The sequence below is a fragment of the Alexandromys fortis genome, unplaced genomic scaffold (assembly GCF_014885135.2).
Source record: "Alexandromys fortis isolate MF-2015 unplaced genomic scaffold, M_Fortis_MF-2015_v1.1 scaffold_156, whole genome shotgun sequence".
Lineage (NCBI taxonomy): Eukaryota > Metazoa > Chordata > Mammalia > Rodentia > Cricetidae > Alexandromys > Alexandromys fortis.
Window position 1 is genome coordinate 3,916,741 of NW_026068028.1, and position 18,000 is coordinate 3,934,740.

The following is an 18,000-nucleotide window of genomic DNA, read 5'->3' on the forward strand; positions in this document are numbered from 1 at the left end:
TGCATTACTGAGGCCCTGCTCTGACATTTGTCATCTACTGGACACTGGATAGCTCATTTATCCTCATTCACAGACTCAACAATAGTGTCCCTATAGTAGAGGCTGCATAGGAAAAAGCCAGAACTAAGAGCATGTTCAATGAGCTACAGTTATTATCTTCCATGGAAGATTTAACAAAGACTAAACCTAGCCATCAGAGCAAAAGAACAAGTAGCCCCACATATCAAATTTAAACCGTGAAATTATAAAGCAAACATAACACTTCCACTGGTCCATGATTTCTTTATGACTCACCAGAATGCCGAGTCTTGTAGACCCATCATTTTCATCAGTTCCTTAGACTTTTTCCTCTCATTGGTAACATTGCGTGATATAAAATATACAAATGAGGAGAAATAAAGCAAGCAGAATACAATAAAAAACTCATATTGAAAAGTATCTTTAGTAATGAAAGGTAACGTCTTCATGCTTATGGCATTAACGGACATCAACTTCTCCATCACAGAACGATTTGTTGTGATCTAGAGAGAGACAGAAGCAAACAGAATTTAAAGGGCATCAATCGACAAAACTAAGGCAAGTGGTGGAGACTGCACTCCTGTCGTTTTCCGAGCTTCATGCTGTGGTCTAATAACACAGAGTGTCCCTGTGAGACGAGAGTGGGTGTGTTGTTTTGCGGGTTTCTGTGAACCATTTCGGAACTGGAAGTGTTAAACCAAGTGGTCCTTTCCTTGTCTAAAAATCTGAGTTTACATACTTGCTCATTTGACTGTGCCCCTCTACACTGCATCTGGAAACTTCCTCCTCGCTGTAGGATGAGAGGTAGGAAGTAAGCAAGCCATGGGGCCCCGCCCTCATGGTCGGATGTGTGACTCAGCAAAGGGTTGGCAAGTGTTTCTAATGTGCAGTTTGCCCTTTGGCTCTCCTGCCGAGTGAGAACACAGCGCTCTTCTTCTCTTTGACCTCTCATCCCTTCTGCCATGTGAAAACTCCTAGACGGTGACAGCGGAGCAATGAGCTTTTCGAGGCCTGATCATATACAGGCCACACTTGAGAACTGTGAAGAATAACTCTTCATAAATTACCCAGCCTTGAGGGCTTAGTTACTGCAGGCCAAAGGAACTGTGACATTCATTTTTCATTAAAAATTTTGATGCCTCTGAAATGACTTATCGTAGCCACTAGAACTTTTCAGTGAAGCACTCACTTCTATGATAGCGGCATTGATGGCAGTTTGTAGAGGCACAAATCCTCTCTCCCAGTATCTGGACAATGAACAGGAAACATCGCCTCGCTTATCCCAGCAATGAGCTGTAAGCACAAGGAAAAGTAGAACCATCACGATGGGATAAACGCGGATTGGGAATGAGGAACAAAAACCTCAGAGAAAACGATTGAAACTCCACTAGTCAGGATTCTAACCTCATAGAGTGGTGCAAACCTGAAATCCTAGCAACCAGGAGGCTGAAGCAGGAGAATAGTGGATTTCTGGACCAGCCTAGGCTATGTGGTGTGATCCTGTCTCAAACCAAGGAAGCGAACAAACCAACAAGGTAGTTCTGAGAAGAGGCAAATATGGTAAGAGGAAGGGTATATGGCTTAGAAAAAAAAAAAAAAAAGCAGCTTCTTGCTCACACACCACGAGACTCGCGAGAGAGCAATCACCAGCTTCCTGAGACATGACAAACAGGGTTCACCAGCTTCCTGAGACATGACAAACAGGGTTTTAGGGTTTCTATATTAATGCTACACACACACACACTCACACACACACACACACACACTTCTGTGTCTAATAGCTTGGAACTTCCCTGAAGTAGGATGTGTGTGCGTGAGAAGAAACTTATCCCAAATAACCTGGACTCAATTATCATAGTAAGATGCAGATCTCCAGGTAGGAAGTGGAGGTGCCAGCGAGATACAGTGCTTGAAATCTCATGACAAACTACTGCACAGACATGCGATGATTAAGACAAAGGACCACAGCCCTTTCTGGGGGAGAAACAGAAAACGAGGTGCACTACCTATACTCTGGTAGTCTCGGGAATTTTCTTCCCAACTTTTTCCCGTGGCCTCGCCTGTGCTGGAGCACAAGAATACGTTTTTTACTACTTGAGTGTCTCTAGATAACCCTTTTGCTGCTCAAGTGGCAAGACCCATATGTCTATGACAATTTTACTTACAGAGGCCACTTCTCCCTTGGTCCTAACCTACTTAGAAAGTGATTTCATCCTAGAGGGGTCTCTGAGCCACCATAAATATCTAAAGTAGCTCTGTTGTGTTTATTATCTTATTTGTATATTCTTTTTAACCTCCAATCCCTGAAAAGAATGATTTTTTTAAATTATTTTTTGGTTTTTTGAGACAGGGTTTCTCTGTAGCTTTGGAGCCTGTCCTGGAACTTGCGCTCTGTAGACCAGGCTGGCCTCGAACTCACAGAGATCCACCTGCCTCTGTCTCTCAAGTACTGGGATTAAAGGCATGCGCCACCACCACCCGGCAAAAGGATTCCTACAAACAAGCTTCGTGGTTTCTATTCGCTGTGCTCTTCAGGAACTCAGTGAAGAATACGCAGCCCGCACTCCGCATTGACTAGAAGTAAAGAACTGATTCCATAGGTTACGCCAATTTTGTGTCAAATACTCACAAGCCCACCTTCTTTTCAGTGTCCCCACTATCATCAAAGCGGCCATCGGGTTTCATTGCCTTCTCCCTGAACTTCTTGCAACTTGAATCCTCTGGGCTGAATCAGGAGCTCTCTCTTCACTTGGACAACTCTCCACTCCACATGCTTCCCTGATTAAAGTGCTTCCATGACTACCCAATGGCCCAGGTTTACAAGATGCCACGCAGGACCTAGCCCTTATGCAACTTGAAAATCATTCTCCTCGCACATCCCATTGGCTTTCCATGCTCTTCTTCCAGCTGTTATAAGATGCTCTCATAGGCTTTTACCCTAATGAAACTTAGTATCTTCAGCTGCTCCCACTTGCTGTTCCCTTGGTCTTATTTGAAAAGTTACTTCTCTAATCCAACAGTCAAGAATCTTGGATCCAATTACCAAAAGTACTTGCCCTTCCCACTAGCTATTCAACGCTTGTCTCTCCTAATCAATGGCTGCTGTATCCAGCATTGAAATCCGAGCATTCCTTAGAACTGTGAGCTCAACAGACGTACGCTGAATTATTCTGCAGAGCTGTGCAATAAACCTCTCCAATTAATATAACAGTCACAAGCAAATGTTAGTCTGTCTTCTCCTGTGAAACCGAAAGTGTCTGTTGCCCAACCCTACCTGTTCCTCTTGTTGAAAACACAAAGACTGTCACAAGAATGTTTTAAATGAAAAGTTACCTAATATATCTTCTTTCAAAAATGGATATCCATAGGACAGGAATACTTTTAACTTGTAAGAGAAGGTGTCATTAAATATGATTCCAAGAGCATGGGGAATATTCTTCAGAAGCATATCATCCAAGTATTTCTTACTTGGCAACCCAATGATTCTCGTTCCTGTGAGGGATAAGGTGAAAACAGATATACTGGGTTGTACACTATTTCACCAAAACAAAATGCGACATCAGACTGAGCCATGTTTTTATAGACATTCCCACTTAAACTAAACAAACTAAAAGGCAACCTAGAAAATATTATTTTACTGTTTCAAATCACAGAAAACAATCGTGCGTGCAAATTACAGGTTTTAATAAGCCAGGTAGCAGATGGGGGACAAAGCCCACCTTGCTGTTTGTTTAGGGTAAGAACAACCTACTGTTGTCTCTATACTCTGAGGGTTCCAGAATTCCTCCTGAAGCAAAACCACTGACAGGATTTTTGTCTCATGAAGAAACAAAATAACAGACTCTAAATAACCAGAAATGTCATTAATTAGAAATAGAATATTAAATAATAAATAACCAGACTACACCCAGCTTGTGCACAAATGAAATCTGTGTTTTATTAGTCTTGGTTACAAAACAGGCCTTATTTAAACTCAAAATCTTCAAAGGTTTTGCACTCTACACTGTACATAAGAAAGAATATCACCTTCAGATTACACATCGTTAATGCTCATACTTATGAACTTATGATTAGATAGCCATGACCTAATTACTTATATTTTTAACAAGCTACAAATCTCAATAATTGGATATCCATGCTAAAAATATATACATACCTCAATAATTACATTTCTCAAGATGCTAATTTTCAGTTTGCATTTTTTTAAAGCTTCAACTTATGGAGGCCTATAAACATAGGCTCATGTTTTGATAGGCCCCTATCAAGCTAAAAGAAGTTTAAGATATTGTTGTAAAAGAAAAACAAAAACCGAAGAAGATTATATGCTATCCTGATGCTTGAACTTATTAGAATGATGTTTTACTGTAGCTTCAAACTAATATGCACACATCTTATTAAAAATTATGAACCTATAAGACCAGTAACTTTAAGTCTTTCTTCCCGCTGGCTTATTTACCTTTCATAGAGGGAGAAAAGGTTGTTTTATTCATTATCTGTTGGGTTATGTTAGAGACTGGTGTATAAAAAACCATGATAGAAGATCCATTAAATTCATCTAAACTTCCAAGATCCTGAGGTGGGATTTCAGGGAGTTGCATATTTTCTTTGAAAAATGAAAACTGCCCCATATACAGTCCTATAATAATTGGGATGCTCCATTCCTATAAAAAATTTAAGAGAAAAAAAAATAAGGCTAGATATAGTTCTCCTCAAGTTGGTCAATACCAAAGAACTTTGAAGACAAGTTAAATTTTACCATATAATATAATTTCTCATTGCTGTATACTCTTCTGAGAAAAAAATTAACTATAAACAAATTCTGTGTTAGTGGCCACATGTATCACTCTCTGATCTAAAGCTTTGTATTAAATCATGAATGATTTCAGTGGTCATCTGGAAACAATGGAATTCCTAACTTTGATAATCTTGATTGCCTGGAAAATTAATTTTAGACATAAGGCACAAAGTGGGAAATCACAATGTTTCTTGCTAGTTACCATATTTTTTATTAGAAACTAAACGGAATGACTAGAAACTGAGTGGCAGATACTCTCTAGTGAATCACCAATAGCAATCATTTCCTCCTTCTTGATATAACGCTAGAACACACTTTTTTCAAGCAATTGAGGATTCTTTAATGCCCCAGAACACCTTTCTCTACTCTGACTGCCATACAGGGGGGGAACTGAACCAGTAACCGCAAAGCACTCTCAAAACAATGTAGAAAGAGAAAATGCAGTTGAGTTTTTACATTAACAGCCATTTCAGCTTACCAATGCAAGGACTGATCTGGACAAATCACTTGTGTCCTTGTCTTTGGGATGTACTTCTAGTTACTGACACCTCCTGTTCACTTATTTAAAGTGACCACACTGAGTTAATAGAGAATGAATCGATTTGAAAACTGCAGGTCGTAAGTAGAACATACTCTTAACATACAAGTGCAAGAGGAAACAGGTGTTTGAGCATTTATGGCAAGTGAGCAGACATAGTACATGTCACAGTTAGGCCTGGTTGGACTACACTCTCAGTCTACTATGCTCTCTGTCTCAATTCCTTTTCCTTGTCCTGTCGGTACTTCAGCAGAGGTTACCAGGGTCTGAGGAGACAGCAGAGTCCGAGGAAGGAGCCTAGGTGCCTGGATAAACAGAAAAGGCCGTATTCCCACTCAGCCTGCTTCTCTTCTACTACTGACTGTACTGAAAACAGTGAAAACTGGGCGCTTGCCATGCATTGAGCTACTGGAACTTGCGCCATTCACCACTACTCAAACAATCTGCTGTGCACAAACCAACAAGGGTGTTCTTTTGTAATCCTTGAACAGAATCTTTATGTAGAAAATCAAAAGGTTTTAATATAAAACAATAAAATTAAGATTTCTCAGTTTATACTTAGCAATCTGTATTACGTCTTGGCTCCCAGTGTAGGACACATGATCACTTAATGTTTGTCACACTCATCATACAATTAAATTTTTACTTTATCTTTTTAAAACTGTTCTAATTTTAGTCTTCGTAATGCTATGGCACCGGTCACAGACCTTTATGAGTTTCTCGATTAAAAAAATATAGCTGGAAATGGCACCCTTAAAAGTAATGAACCTAGTCTGCTAAGTATAACGCAGTCTTTGAAATAACTGGTCACGGAAAGCAGAGTTCCGAGGAAAGGGTGAAATGTCTTCACATACCAAGAAGCTCTCCCTTCTCCCTCTCCATTTCTTGAGCAGGTTCTTGTGCAGAAGGACGCAGGTCTGCTGACGCACGCTCATCTCCTTGCTCGTCCCACCTGCTCATTAGGTGACCAAACAGTACGTGAGCCAAAGACGTAAGGGTCGTTGGAGAAAGTTTCGCGACTGTACTTCTGATTCAAATATCGACCACACGTAATAACTGTCATGAAATGCTGTAAAATATTGTTGCGACAATTTGTGATGAATTTTTTTTTTTTTTACTTCAAACCCATTCGCTTTAAGGTGTGTTTGGAGGGATGGGTGACGGTGGGATGTCACACTCTTGCAATAAAACTGAACATTCTAACTGGGAAAAAAAATATGTGTCATTATGGCGCAGAACTTAGAGAAGTATAAAACAGAATTTGATGATGTGAATAAAGTAATTCAGTTTCATTCCATTAATACTTGTCTTTGTTCCTTGCATTTTAGTAAAAAAATATTTCATAACTAATCAAATCAACAACAAAATTCTGATTTCTTTTTTTTTTTTTTTTTTTTTGGTTTTTCGAGACAGGGTCTCTCTGTGGTTTTGGAGCCTGTCCTGGAACTAGCTCTTGTAGGCCAGGCTGGTCTCGAACTCACAGAGATCCACCTGCCTCTGCCTCCCGAGTGCTGGGATTAAAGGCGTGCGCCACCATCGCCCGGCCTAAAATTCTGATTTCTTAAACCCACCTGAACGATAAATTACATTCATTATACACAATACCAATTAAATATGTTTGGAATACTTACCTTCAGGTTGAAATAAAATACACTTAACTGAATAACTTTTATCAAAAGGAATATACTTTAGGGTAATAGTCCAGACTCAAAATTACTTGATTCTGACAAAAGGAGAATAAGACTTCCCTCAATTTTGTGATTATAGATGCCCCTCTATGACTCTGAGAGCAAAGTACAAAACAAACTTTTTTAAAGAAAAGAATAATAGAAACTGAATGAAAGAATAACTTTGCCTAGAAATTTTTTAAATAAATAAATTTTAAAACTTTTTCAGTTTTTATAGTCTTTAAATTTATTCTAAATTTACATAATAAAACTTTGTGCAGTTTTCCCTTGGCTAGAATGGAAGCAAGCTGGAGGTTCTACTGCTGTATCTATAAAATGAAAAAATTAAGAATTACCTCTTAAAATCTCTTTAAAATATTTAAGTTCCTAGAAACATCTGAAAAATAGATTGATCTTAGCAGAGCACAAAAATATTTGTTTTACTTGGCAGAGTACAAAATATAACACTAAGCTTTACTTACTGTTGGGGATGTTTACGTTCCTCGGAAGCAGTCACACGGTCCTCTTCCTAGTACGCCAGCTAAAACATTATCTCTGGTTCCTCAAGTATTCCTTAAGTAGGTGGTTACTCTCGGTCGTTCTTACTCAATCTGCTCTGAAAAGGGATGTGGTCAATTCGAGCTGCACATGACGAATTTGTTTTGTTTTGTGTGTCCCTTTTCCCTGTAAGCCAGTTATTCTCCTGGGGAAACACTGCTCTGTGATTGGTTGAGAATTAAACAAACCCTATGCCTGTTCATTCAGCCTTTCGACTGTAGGAAGAAATAAAGAAAATAGGAAAAAATATTTGTTTAAGCCTTTTAGATATGTTTAAATTAAGATGGAGAAGACAAGAAAAGAGTAAAAACGTTAACTAACCAAACTAAGTCGTTAAAGTTGTAAGAGAAAATACTAATTCGTGTTTTCTCGCTACACATAGCTAAACACAGCTGTTAGTCTTCAACTTGGCAACTTCATGCGAAGTGGGAAAAATAACAGAGGCTGAAAGTTTCTTTTCTTTTCCTATTTTTTTCTTTTAAAAAATAAAGTAATCCATAGTCTACCCTGGAGAGATCCCTACGGTAGACAAATGAAGAATTATTTTCAAATGCATTTCTCCTACTTTGTTTACAGTCACGTGTGATTTTATGAGTTATGTAAGCAAAATAAAATGTATTTTAAATGACTAAAACACATAGAAGTATTCAGACGTCTATGCACCAGGACTAGAAAACCTGAAATCTATTCTCTTCTCATTGCACAGTGGACCTGAAAGGCACTGCAAACTTTTCGACCTGCCGCAGCAAACGGCAAAACAGGCAAGCAAAGTCCATGGGTTGGGAAATCTCAAATATTTGACATGGCTCCTGATTCCACATGTGTTAATAATCATAAATCAGAGAAATGTTCCAGAGTATAGGAGACAATTTGAGGACAATAACAGTTACAGCCATGATGATATACTTGGCAACTAATTCTACTTTTAAAAGTAGACAAAAGCGAAATAACATATCTCTTACATTGAAAAATTGTAAAAAACAAACAAGTTAACAGAGGTGTTCTTAAGGTCCCAGAACTGTGAAATAAAGCTCTCAAATACTTAAAAATTTGTTTCAAGAGTAGAACAAATCTTTTGAAGTCACTTAAAATTCTATTAATTTTGTTACCATAGTTGTTTTATATTCTTTATATTCCATTTATTTATTTAATTAATTTTTGGTTTCTAGAAGCAGGGTTTCTCTGTATCCTTGGCCATCCTTGAACTCACTCTGTAGATCAGGCTGGCCTTGAATTCACAGTGATCCCCCTGCCTCTGGCTACCAAGTGCTGGCATTAAAGGAGTGAGCCACCACTGCCCAGGTATATTTTATTTTTGAAATCATTTTCACTCTGCCTTTCTTAAAATTCTATTAAAACTCAGAGCTTTAATACCAACAATTTATTAAATATATTTACTGTTTTCTCACTGTTTCTTATACATGCTTTGTTGGCCTTTTCTTTTGTCATATTTGTTTGACACAAAGTCTCTCACTGAACTTGGATCTAGACTGTTCTCTTTATTATGGTTAATTGTATTTTAAATTTGCATGTGAAAATAGTCCCTCAAATATAGTGACCTAACATGATGAGGAAGATGAAACTTCCAGGTAGGACAGTGAAATATCAGGAAAATACATTCCAAATTAGAAGTTGATATGCATAACTAAACTTTAAAAATAGGGAATAAAGGATAATAAAAAGTACTAAACAATGGGACAAGTGTGTGTGCGCGCGTGCGTGCGTGCACATGCTAAAACCAAAATGAGAAATCCAAATTTCCTTTTAACTATTAGTAGCATTTTACACAATTATATACATAAGGAATATGTAGGATTAAGAACTAGGCCTCCTGGTGTCCTAGTGTTTCTGTGACCTAGACTTTATCACTGACAGGTAAATAATCTAAAATTCATTTGCCTGCATGAATCTAGATGCTTTGCACAACTATTCAGTGCTAAACGGAGACTAGAGAAAGATCTCACATCTTCTACCCCAAAGAAAGTAAGGATATAAAGTTTCTGTCCAATCACTGTGATATATAGAAAATGAAAACCCAGGGTTGGAAAGGTGGCCTAGCAGGTTAGAGCATGATTTCAGGTCCCTACACTAATACGGAAAAGCTGAATGCAGCCATGCACATGCATGTGAGCACAGTGCAAATGGCGTGGAAGGTCCTTTTGTTTATGTGTTGCTTTTATTGGTTAGTGAGTAAAGAACTGGCTTGGCCTATAGCATGGGAGGAGGAAGGTAGAGTTAGGGAGACAGCATGGAGCTGCCGCCAGAGTCAGACATGTTGAAACACTGCCGGTAAACCACTGCCATGTGGGGATTCACAGATTAATGGAGATGGGTTAAATTAAGATGTAAGAGTTAGCCAATAAGAAGCTAGAGCTAATGGGCCAAGCAGTGATTTAGTTAATACAGTTTCTGCGTGATTAATTTAGTCGGGACCCAGGAACCAACAAGCACCCTACTGCAACAGTGTGATGTAGGGTGAAGACAGAGGGATTACTGGTGTTCACTGGTCAACAGCTCACCAAATCCAGGGAGAGACTCTGTCTTACAGAAGTAAGGTAGAGGATGATAAAGCAGGACACCCAGTGTTCTCTGGCCTCCTCTAATATCCACACACACACACACATGTGCATACATCACATTCATGTATATAACATACATTTTATTATCTCTTTTATTGAGATGATAATATTACATCATCTTTCCCTTCTCTTTTCTCCCTCCAAACATTCCCATCCACCTCTACTTGCTTGCTTTCTGACTCATGACCTCTTTTTCATTAATTGTCGTTATGAAACATTTTTAATTGATTTTCCTTCCATAAAATATATTCCAGCCACAGTTACCTCTCTCTCCACTCCTCCAGTTCCCTCACCTCCCTTCTCCCCAGATTCACCCTCTTCCATTTCCATTCAGAAAAGAGCAGACCTCCCAGAGACAATAACCAAATAAACAAAATGAAATACAGTAAGACAAGGCAAACACTCTCATATTAAGACTGGACAAGGGGACCCAATAGGGAAAAAAAAGAGTCCCAAGAGCAGACAAAAGAGTCAGAGAACACCTACTCCCACTGTTAGGATTGCCACAAAACCATCACGCTAACAGCCATAACATATATATGCAAATGACCTTATATAGACCCTTGAAGGCCCTGTATTTAAAAGGAAAATAAAATGAAAACTTAAAGAGTGGGTGTGTGCATATGTGTTTTATTTGTCAGATTTCAGGTACAGTAGATAGGAGGGAGATCTCCTTACTAAATAATAGGGACAATATCAAAGTAATTAGTATTTATACTCTAGAACAAAAGTTAATTCTCTGATCTTGCACCATTTCTTTAAACATTTCGCTCTCAATATTTTTCAGCTATTGAAACCAAGAAATATAAACGTTGACATACATATAGAACATGCCAAATATATGATTATTAAATTTATGTATCTAGTCTAATGGCTAGAAAATTGTAAGTGTCCCCACCAAAAAAAAAAAAGTCTGTTGCTTTTGATTGCCTTCTTCCTCTTGCTATCATTAACACTACCTGGAATCTTACAAAAAAGGCACCAAAATTCCACAGGGATATGAATGCAGGGAATGGAGTAACAGATTAAAACCACATTACTCCTAGAAGAGAACTTTATGATCAAAATCCAACATGCATGTGAGGAAAGAAAAGGGGGTGGACTACTAGTAAGTTAAGAACTAAAGTTAATGGACACCATGTAGCATATAGAATTTATACTTCAAATTTAAGAAACTAATTTATGCAAATTAGCTAAATTGGGGGAGAAAGAAGCTAACCTATTTGAATATATAAATGTAAAAATAATAATAGTTAAGATTAAAACTTAGTGAATACACTTACAACATAGTATGCACAGCTAGAGTTCTTTTAGTTCTTCAAAGTATTGAATACTTTATTGTAATTTATAGCCACCAGATCATGTTGTAGAATACTAGATTTACTCCTTCCATTTTAGTACCCATTATCTGTCTTCCTTCTTTCTTCTCTCACCCTCTCTTTCTGTGGTGGTTTGAATGAGAATGATTCCCATAAGCTTATATATTTGAATTCTTGCTCCCCAGTTAGTGGAACTGTTTGAGAAGGATTAGGAGGTGTGTACCCACTAGAGTGGGTATGGTCTTCTTGGAATGAGTAGGGTCTTGCTGAAGAAGTAGGTCACTGGTGTGTGGGCTTTGAGGTTTCAAAAGCCCATGTCAGGGCTCAATCGGTATGTCTCTGCTTCCTGTCCACAGATAAGGATTCAAAACTCCCGGCTACTGCTCCAGTGCCATGCCTGCCTGCTTCCCACCATGATGATCATGGACTAACCCTCTAAAAATGGTAAGATTTCCTTTATAATAGTTGCCTTGATCATGGTGTTTCTTCATAGCAATAAAACAGTAACTAAGACAGAAATTGCTACCAGATCTGGGGTATTACTGTGATAGACCTGACCATGCTTTTTGTTGGAGAAATGTGAAAGACTTTGGTACTTTGGATTAGAAAAGCAGTTGAACACTGTAAGTTGGCTTAGTGGGCCACTCTAGTAGAAGCACGGAAAATAGTACTGAGAGCAATGTGGCCAGCAGCAACCCAGCTCAAAAGGTTTCGAAGATAAATAATATTGGAGACTTTTTTTTGGTGTGATATTTGACAAATAATGTGGCTTTTTTTGTCTTTGTCCAAATCTCTGCCAGAGGCTAAATTTAAGAGTTTTGCATTAAGTTCATTGGCAAAGGAGATTTTAGACTGCCTAGTATTGACTATGCCACATTAATTATTAGTGATCATTCTCTTATGCAAATCTACCAGGAAAAAAGAGCAAGCAGAGCAAAAAAAAAAAATACACAAAATGTACCGTTTGAGGAGATTAAATGCTGAAGCCAATTCTTATGCTCCATTAAATGAGAAATTTAAAGAAACAGATTTGAAATAGAAAAAAAGGGAGGGTGCCCTTAAAGCAAGACCTCACCCAGCCAAGCTTCCAACATGTGGAAAAGAATTAAAGAGAAGCTTATGTAGCAAAGGAAACTGGCAAGTTAAAGATTATGCAAATGTAAGTCTTGGAGGGGGCCAGGTTCCAGTCCTAGGAGACAACAGAACTTGGCAGTTGTTCTTTTTTTTTTTTTTTTCATTAGTTTAAAGAAGGATACAGGGAAGGAGTTGTAGAGTCTTCCTCTGAAAGTTAAGGAAAACAACTGAGGTCTGTCATGTGGCAAGGGAGTCCCAGGATAGAGATTACTAAAACACTCTCTCAGCCTCTAGTAATAACATTCTACATTCAGATCACTAGCTTTGTTTTGTTCTAAGCGTCTATATATGAGAAAGAACATGTAGTATTTGTCTTTCTGGGTATGATTGATTTTCGTTGACCTAATGTTCTCTAGTTCATTCCATTTTTGGCAAATGGCAGCATTTTCCTTTATGACTAAATTACATTCTGTAATAATGGAACAATAATGATGAAGGTAATAATAAGATTAATGTTCCATTTTGGTTCAATGATGTATTAAAATGTGGTGTATATACCACATTTTCTTTATCCATTCATTCACTGATAGATACCCAAGCTGCATCTATATCTAGACCGCAACAGCTATCACTACAATACATATAAGAATGAAGATAACATGATTGGATATAGTCCTAATAACATTGCTTTACTTCTTTTTATACCACAGCCTCATCTCTGCATTTGTACATTTTTATTTTTCATTCAATACCCATTATTTAATAGTATAATGATATTACAGTGTGATTTTGATTTGTATTTTCCTATATAATCTGGATATTAATTCTTTGGCCAGGTAAATAGTTTATCAATGCTATCTCCTATTCTCTGGGTTGTCTTTTCATTTTTAACCAATGTTTCCTTTGCTATGAAGATAACCTTAAAGAATAGATGTCTTAGAGTTTCTATTTTTGTTAGGAGACAGAATGTATCCTATACATGTTTTGTAGCAGCTACAAAAGGAGAAAAAAAACACATAAATCTTTGAATTTAGACACTTCATTATAGCGTTGATGGAAATCTGAAAAGTTTCTTTTCTGTGTCTGTTAAATGTGTTACATCTCTGAAGAGAAAGCTATCCTGGTAGTAGTCGGAATACCTACAGCTCTGAAAGGAACGGCGTCCTGATAATCAGAGGCCAAGGAATGAATACCTATGGCTTGGGAGGGAAAGGTATCTTGGTAGTTGACAGCCAAGGAATACCTATAGGCTTGAAGAAAAGGTATCCCAATAGAAGTGTTAACAGTCTGTTCCAATAGGGGATGGTTTTCCCAGCAAAGAGTTATAGTCCTTGCTCTGGAAATGCTTTTCCTAAAACAAATGTAAGAATTTTGCTCCATCCAGCAGTGGAGGGTTCCCTCAGCAAGGCTGTTACAGCTCTGCTCAGCTTCCCTGGAGTGTAACAATTCTGCTCCAGCAAGGGAAAGTTTCCCCAGCCACAGTGTTACAGCTCTGCTCTGCTCCGGGGAGAGGTATTACAACTCTGCTGTTAGGGGAATTTCCCTTCAGAAATGCAACAGATCTATTCTGCTCCATTTCAGCACGAGTTGTTACATCCTGTGCTCCATTCCAGGAAAGGAAAATCGTTACCACTGACCTCAACCTAGATATTTATTGGGAGGGAGGAATTCAGGGGAGTGACTGCCTCTGCCAGGGTGGACAAAAAGGCAGTCCCAAACTGAACAGGTACAAGACTTATATAGGGTTTCTTAGGGGTGGAGCTTTCCAAGGTGGAGATTTTCAGGGTAGGGATTGGTAGGATTTCAACCCCAGAGCTTGAGACAAGCACAGAGGTTGGCTGGTTTTTATGTTCAGGGATTGAATTTCAATTCCTGAGTTGGTTAGTGGCAGGATGTGTTTCCTTGGCTCTGGTCCAAGGCCAGGGTATCCTTTCACCAGCCCTTTTAACCCTACATTAAGTAACACAAAAGTTGTTGAAAGTAAAGTTTCTAGTTTTTGTCTACAGATGTTCCAAGATCTTCTGGTGATTTTATAGTGGTCAGCTTTTTCATATCTAGCTCAATAGTTGTCTTTAAAACAACAACAACAACATATTGGTCATTATGGGATGAAGCCAATTACTACAAATTAGCTGTGAAATAAAGCATCAAATGGACAGAGAGTGAAACCAGTTCAAGAGATAAGGGTGCTGTAGCTAGCAAAACTGGAAAAATGGGGCCATCTAAGCGTTTAGCATCACACAGGGAGTTACAGGATTTGGAATTTGCCCTGATGGGCTTCAGTCTTGTTTCAGCTCACTCTGCCCCATTCCTCCCTTTTAGGATAGTAATTATATATATATATATATATATATATATATATATTTGTGGCATTCTATATTGGAAGTATGTACATTTTATTTCACAGGGGTTTATACATAAAGAAATTGTTTTGAATCTCAGAAGATACTTGGAGTTTGGAATTTTAAACTGTTGAGACTGTGAAAAACAGCGGGGACTTTTGAAGTTAGACTAAATGCATTTTGCATTATGATGTGGGTGACAGGGAATGTGGAATGTGGTGATTTGGACAAGAATAGCCCTCATGGTCTTAAACTGAAATGGTGACATTACTGAAGAGTTCCTCTTATGCAGGTTCCTGAACTGGCCTTCCCCTGTAATCAGATTGATGACTACCTTAATTGCCATCATAGAACCTTCATCCAGCAACTGATGGAAGCAGATGCAGAGATCCACAGCTAAGTACTGGATTGAATTTTTGGAGGTCACGAGAAGGAGCAATAATACAGGGAATAGATTCACGACTCTAATGGGGATAACCAGAGAAACTGCTGACCGGAGCTAGTGAGAGCTCACTGACTGAACCGCTAGCGGGGGAACCAGCATAGGGCCAAAGTAGACCCACTCAGTGTGGGTGACAGTTGTGTGGCTTGGGCAGTCTGTGGAGCCACTGTCAGTGGAACCAGGATTTATACCTTGTGCTTGAATTGGCATTTTGGAGCCCATTCTTTTTGGAGGGATACATTGCTTGGGCTAGATATAGGGGGAATGGCCTTGGTCCTGCCTCAAAGTGATGTCAGACTTTGTTGACTCCCCTTGGGAAACCTTACCCTCTTTAAGGAGTGAATTGGGGGCTGGGGTGAGGGAAAGGTGGAGGGAGCAAGAGGTGGGGAGGGAGTGGGAAGTGTAAAATGAGAAAAGATTGTTTTAAAAAATGACCAAAATAGATCCCCCTAAAACGTTTTATTATGTCTTAAATTGGACTGGTGTTTGAAAGTATAATTTCTCAAGTAGTTTTCATCTACAGATGTTCCAGGGTGTTCAGGTGATTCTACAGTAATCTACTCTTTCTGCCAGGTATCTTCTGTCTAGCATCTATTTCATGGACCTAGGGCTACACACTAATCACCATTTCCTTATCCACTGGTGCTACTTTCTGCTAACTTCCATGTTCTCAAAAATAATAATAATCTGAGTGGGCTCAAGAGTCCTTTATGAATCTCACACTTTCGTGAACTGTTGATATTCATACGCATCCTATAAGATGCAGTAGCTATGGCCAAAGAAAACCACTCTGTGGATGTTCTAACATGATTATTTCAATAAGTACCAAGTATAAACTATCAGCCTCTCCATTCCTGAATAACGAGTTTTCTGATTGAAAATGCTATGAAGGGAATAGAAAATAGTGCAACCATAGGGATCAGATTATTAAAATGGTGTCCTTTGGGGGGACAGAAAATTTCATTTTTTTAAGACCTTTGAGGAAGATTCCCAAACCTAACTTTTTAATGTCAATTAGCGGTGTGGGAAGTCCTTCTGTATATGTGTTGGTTTTACTGGTTAATAAAGAAGCTGCTTTCAGCCAATGTCTTAACAGAATATAGCCAGGCTGGAAGAGATAGAGAGGAGGCGGAGTCAGTGAGAAGCCATGTAGCTGCCCCTGCAGGAGCCCGCGGAAACTGCTGGCAGGCCACAACCTCGTGGTGATGCAAAGAGATTAATGGAGATGGGTTAGTTTAGGATAGAAGAGTTAGCTAGCAATATATTTAAGCTATTAGCCAAGCAGTGTTTTAAAGAATATACTTTCTGTGTGACTATTTTGGTTCTGGGCGGCCGGGAACAAACAAGCAGTCTCCCCAACAAACCAGCAAATTGGAATGATAACAAGTTTACTCTCAGATTCTTCTTTAGTAAGAATGAACTTCCATCCTTAGGTAACTATAACATACCACTAAAATCTTTTGCAGACAAAACAACCATTTGAGAATATGAATGTATATTCTAGAATGTTATTAGAAATGTTGGCTGCAGTTTTACATTATAGTCTTACAGTGTAAATTATGGAGCACGATGCTGTGGTACTTAGAAAAATAAGATACAAAATCAATATATAAGAATTGAGTGGCTTTCATATATTCCAAAATGAACATTTTGAGAAAGAAAACAGAACAGTCACACAATAGCCTCAAAAATGAAACACCTAGGAATAAGACAAACCTAGGAGGGAGAAACATCTAAAATTTAAAATATAAAAAAAGAATAATTGGAGAAGATACAAGGATTTGGAAAGATATTCCATGTTCAGGGGATGGTAGAATTCATAGTATGTACATGGTTATATTACTGAAATCAGTCCGTATGTTCAATGGAGTTCCATTTCGGCTACTTGGGAGCAAACCGCACATGGCAGGAAGGCAGGTCCAGAGGCCAGTTTGCCCCCCCCCCCCCATAGCCTCGGTGCTGCTCTCCACATATTCTGAGATGACAGGGCTCAGCCCTGCACTACAGTAGGGCAGGCTACTGTGCCTTCCATAGCTTAGCCCCCAGATTAAACTCAGCTTGTTGCTGTCTGACTTTCCCCTGCTCTACCCTGCCTCTTGTGGCCACTGCTGACCTCGACACTGTGGGAGGTTATCTCCAGACTCCTCGGATGGCAGCTGTTCTCCTCAGATCTCCAAAATGTCTCCGTTTCAAACCACAGGCACTCTTCTCTAGATGGCACCTTGGCATACTACTCACTGGATGACAGAAGCAGTGTAGTGAATTTCTTTTCCAGTGCTGAGCTACCATGCAGGAGTCACTGCAATATCATTTCCTCTCATTGGATTTATGAATTACCAAGACTGTGAACGTGCCCTTTTGCTAGGACTGCCAGTCTTTCACAAGAGATGTCAAACTTCTCTTCCGTGCGAGTATGGCTCTTCCCCTGAGTCCTCCCTTCCCCTGACTCCCCCCACCTGTAGCTAAGGCAAAGAGATATTTCCACTTTTTTGTTTCCCTCCATAACCTGCTTATCACGAGTCATAACACCTTTCATGATTCCCTAGGTCCTTCTCTGCATCTTTCAAATAAAGACTGTTTTGCTACCCAGTCTTTCTTACTCAAAGTCACACCGAAAAGCTTCTAATCCTCTACCTTCGAGGTCTGGCACGTAAAATTGTCTTCTGAT

The 18,000-nt window shown here is 38.9% G+C and overlaps 1 protein-coding gene across 2 annotated transcripts in view; it reads right to left on the reverse strand.

Moving 5' to 3' along the window:
• Abca6 (ATP binding cassette subfamily A member 6) overlaps nt 1-7,689 on the reverse strand; it is a 61,263-nt gene extending 53,574 nt beyond the window's left edge. The window contains exons 1-6 of one of the 2 annotated variants that reach the window (XM_050164254.1): nt 7,501-7,689; nt 6,206-6,303; nt 4,475-4,679; nt 3,352-3,510; nt 1,208-1,311; nt 295-521 (exon numbers count right to left, since the gene is read on the reverse strand). In XM_050164254.1, the coding sequence (XP_050020211.1) occupies nt 295-521; nt 1,208-1,311; nt 3,352-3,510; nt 4,475-4,679; nt 6,206-6,286 (776 nt within the window). In that variant the 5' untranslated portion in view covers nt 6,287-6,303; nt 7,501-7,689. Of the gene's footprint in view, nt 1-294; nt 522-1,207; nt 1,312-3,351; nt 3,511-4,474; nt 4,680-6,205; nt 6,421-7,500 lie in introns of both variants that reach the window. The other variant, XM_050164253.1, reaches the window with a different exon arrangement.
• Nucleotides 7,690-18,000: the final 10,311 nt, after the last annotated feature.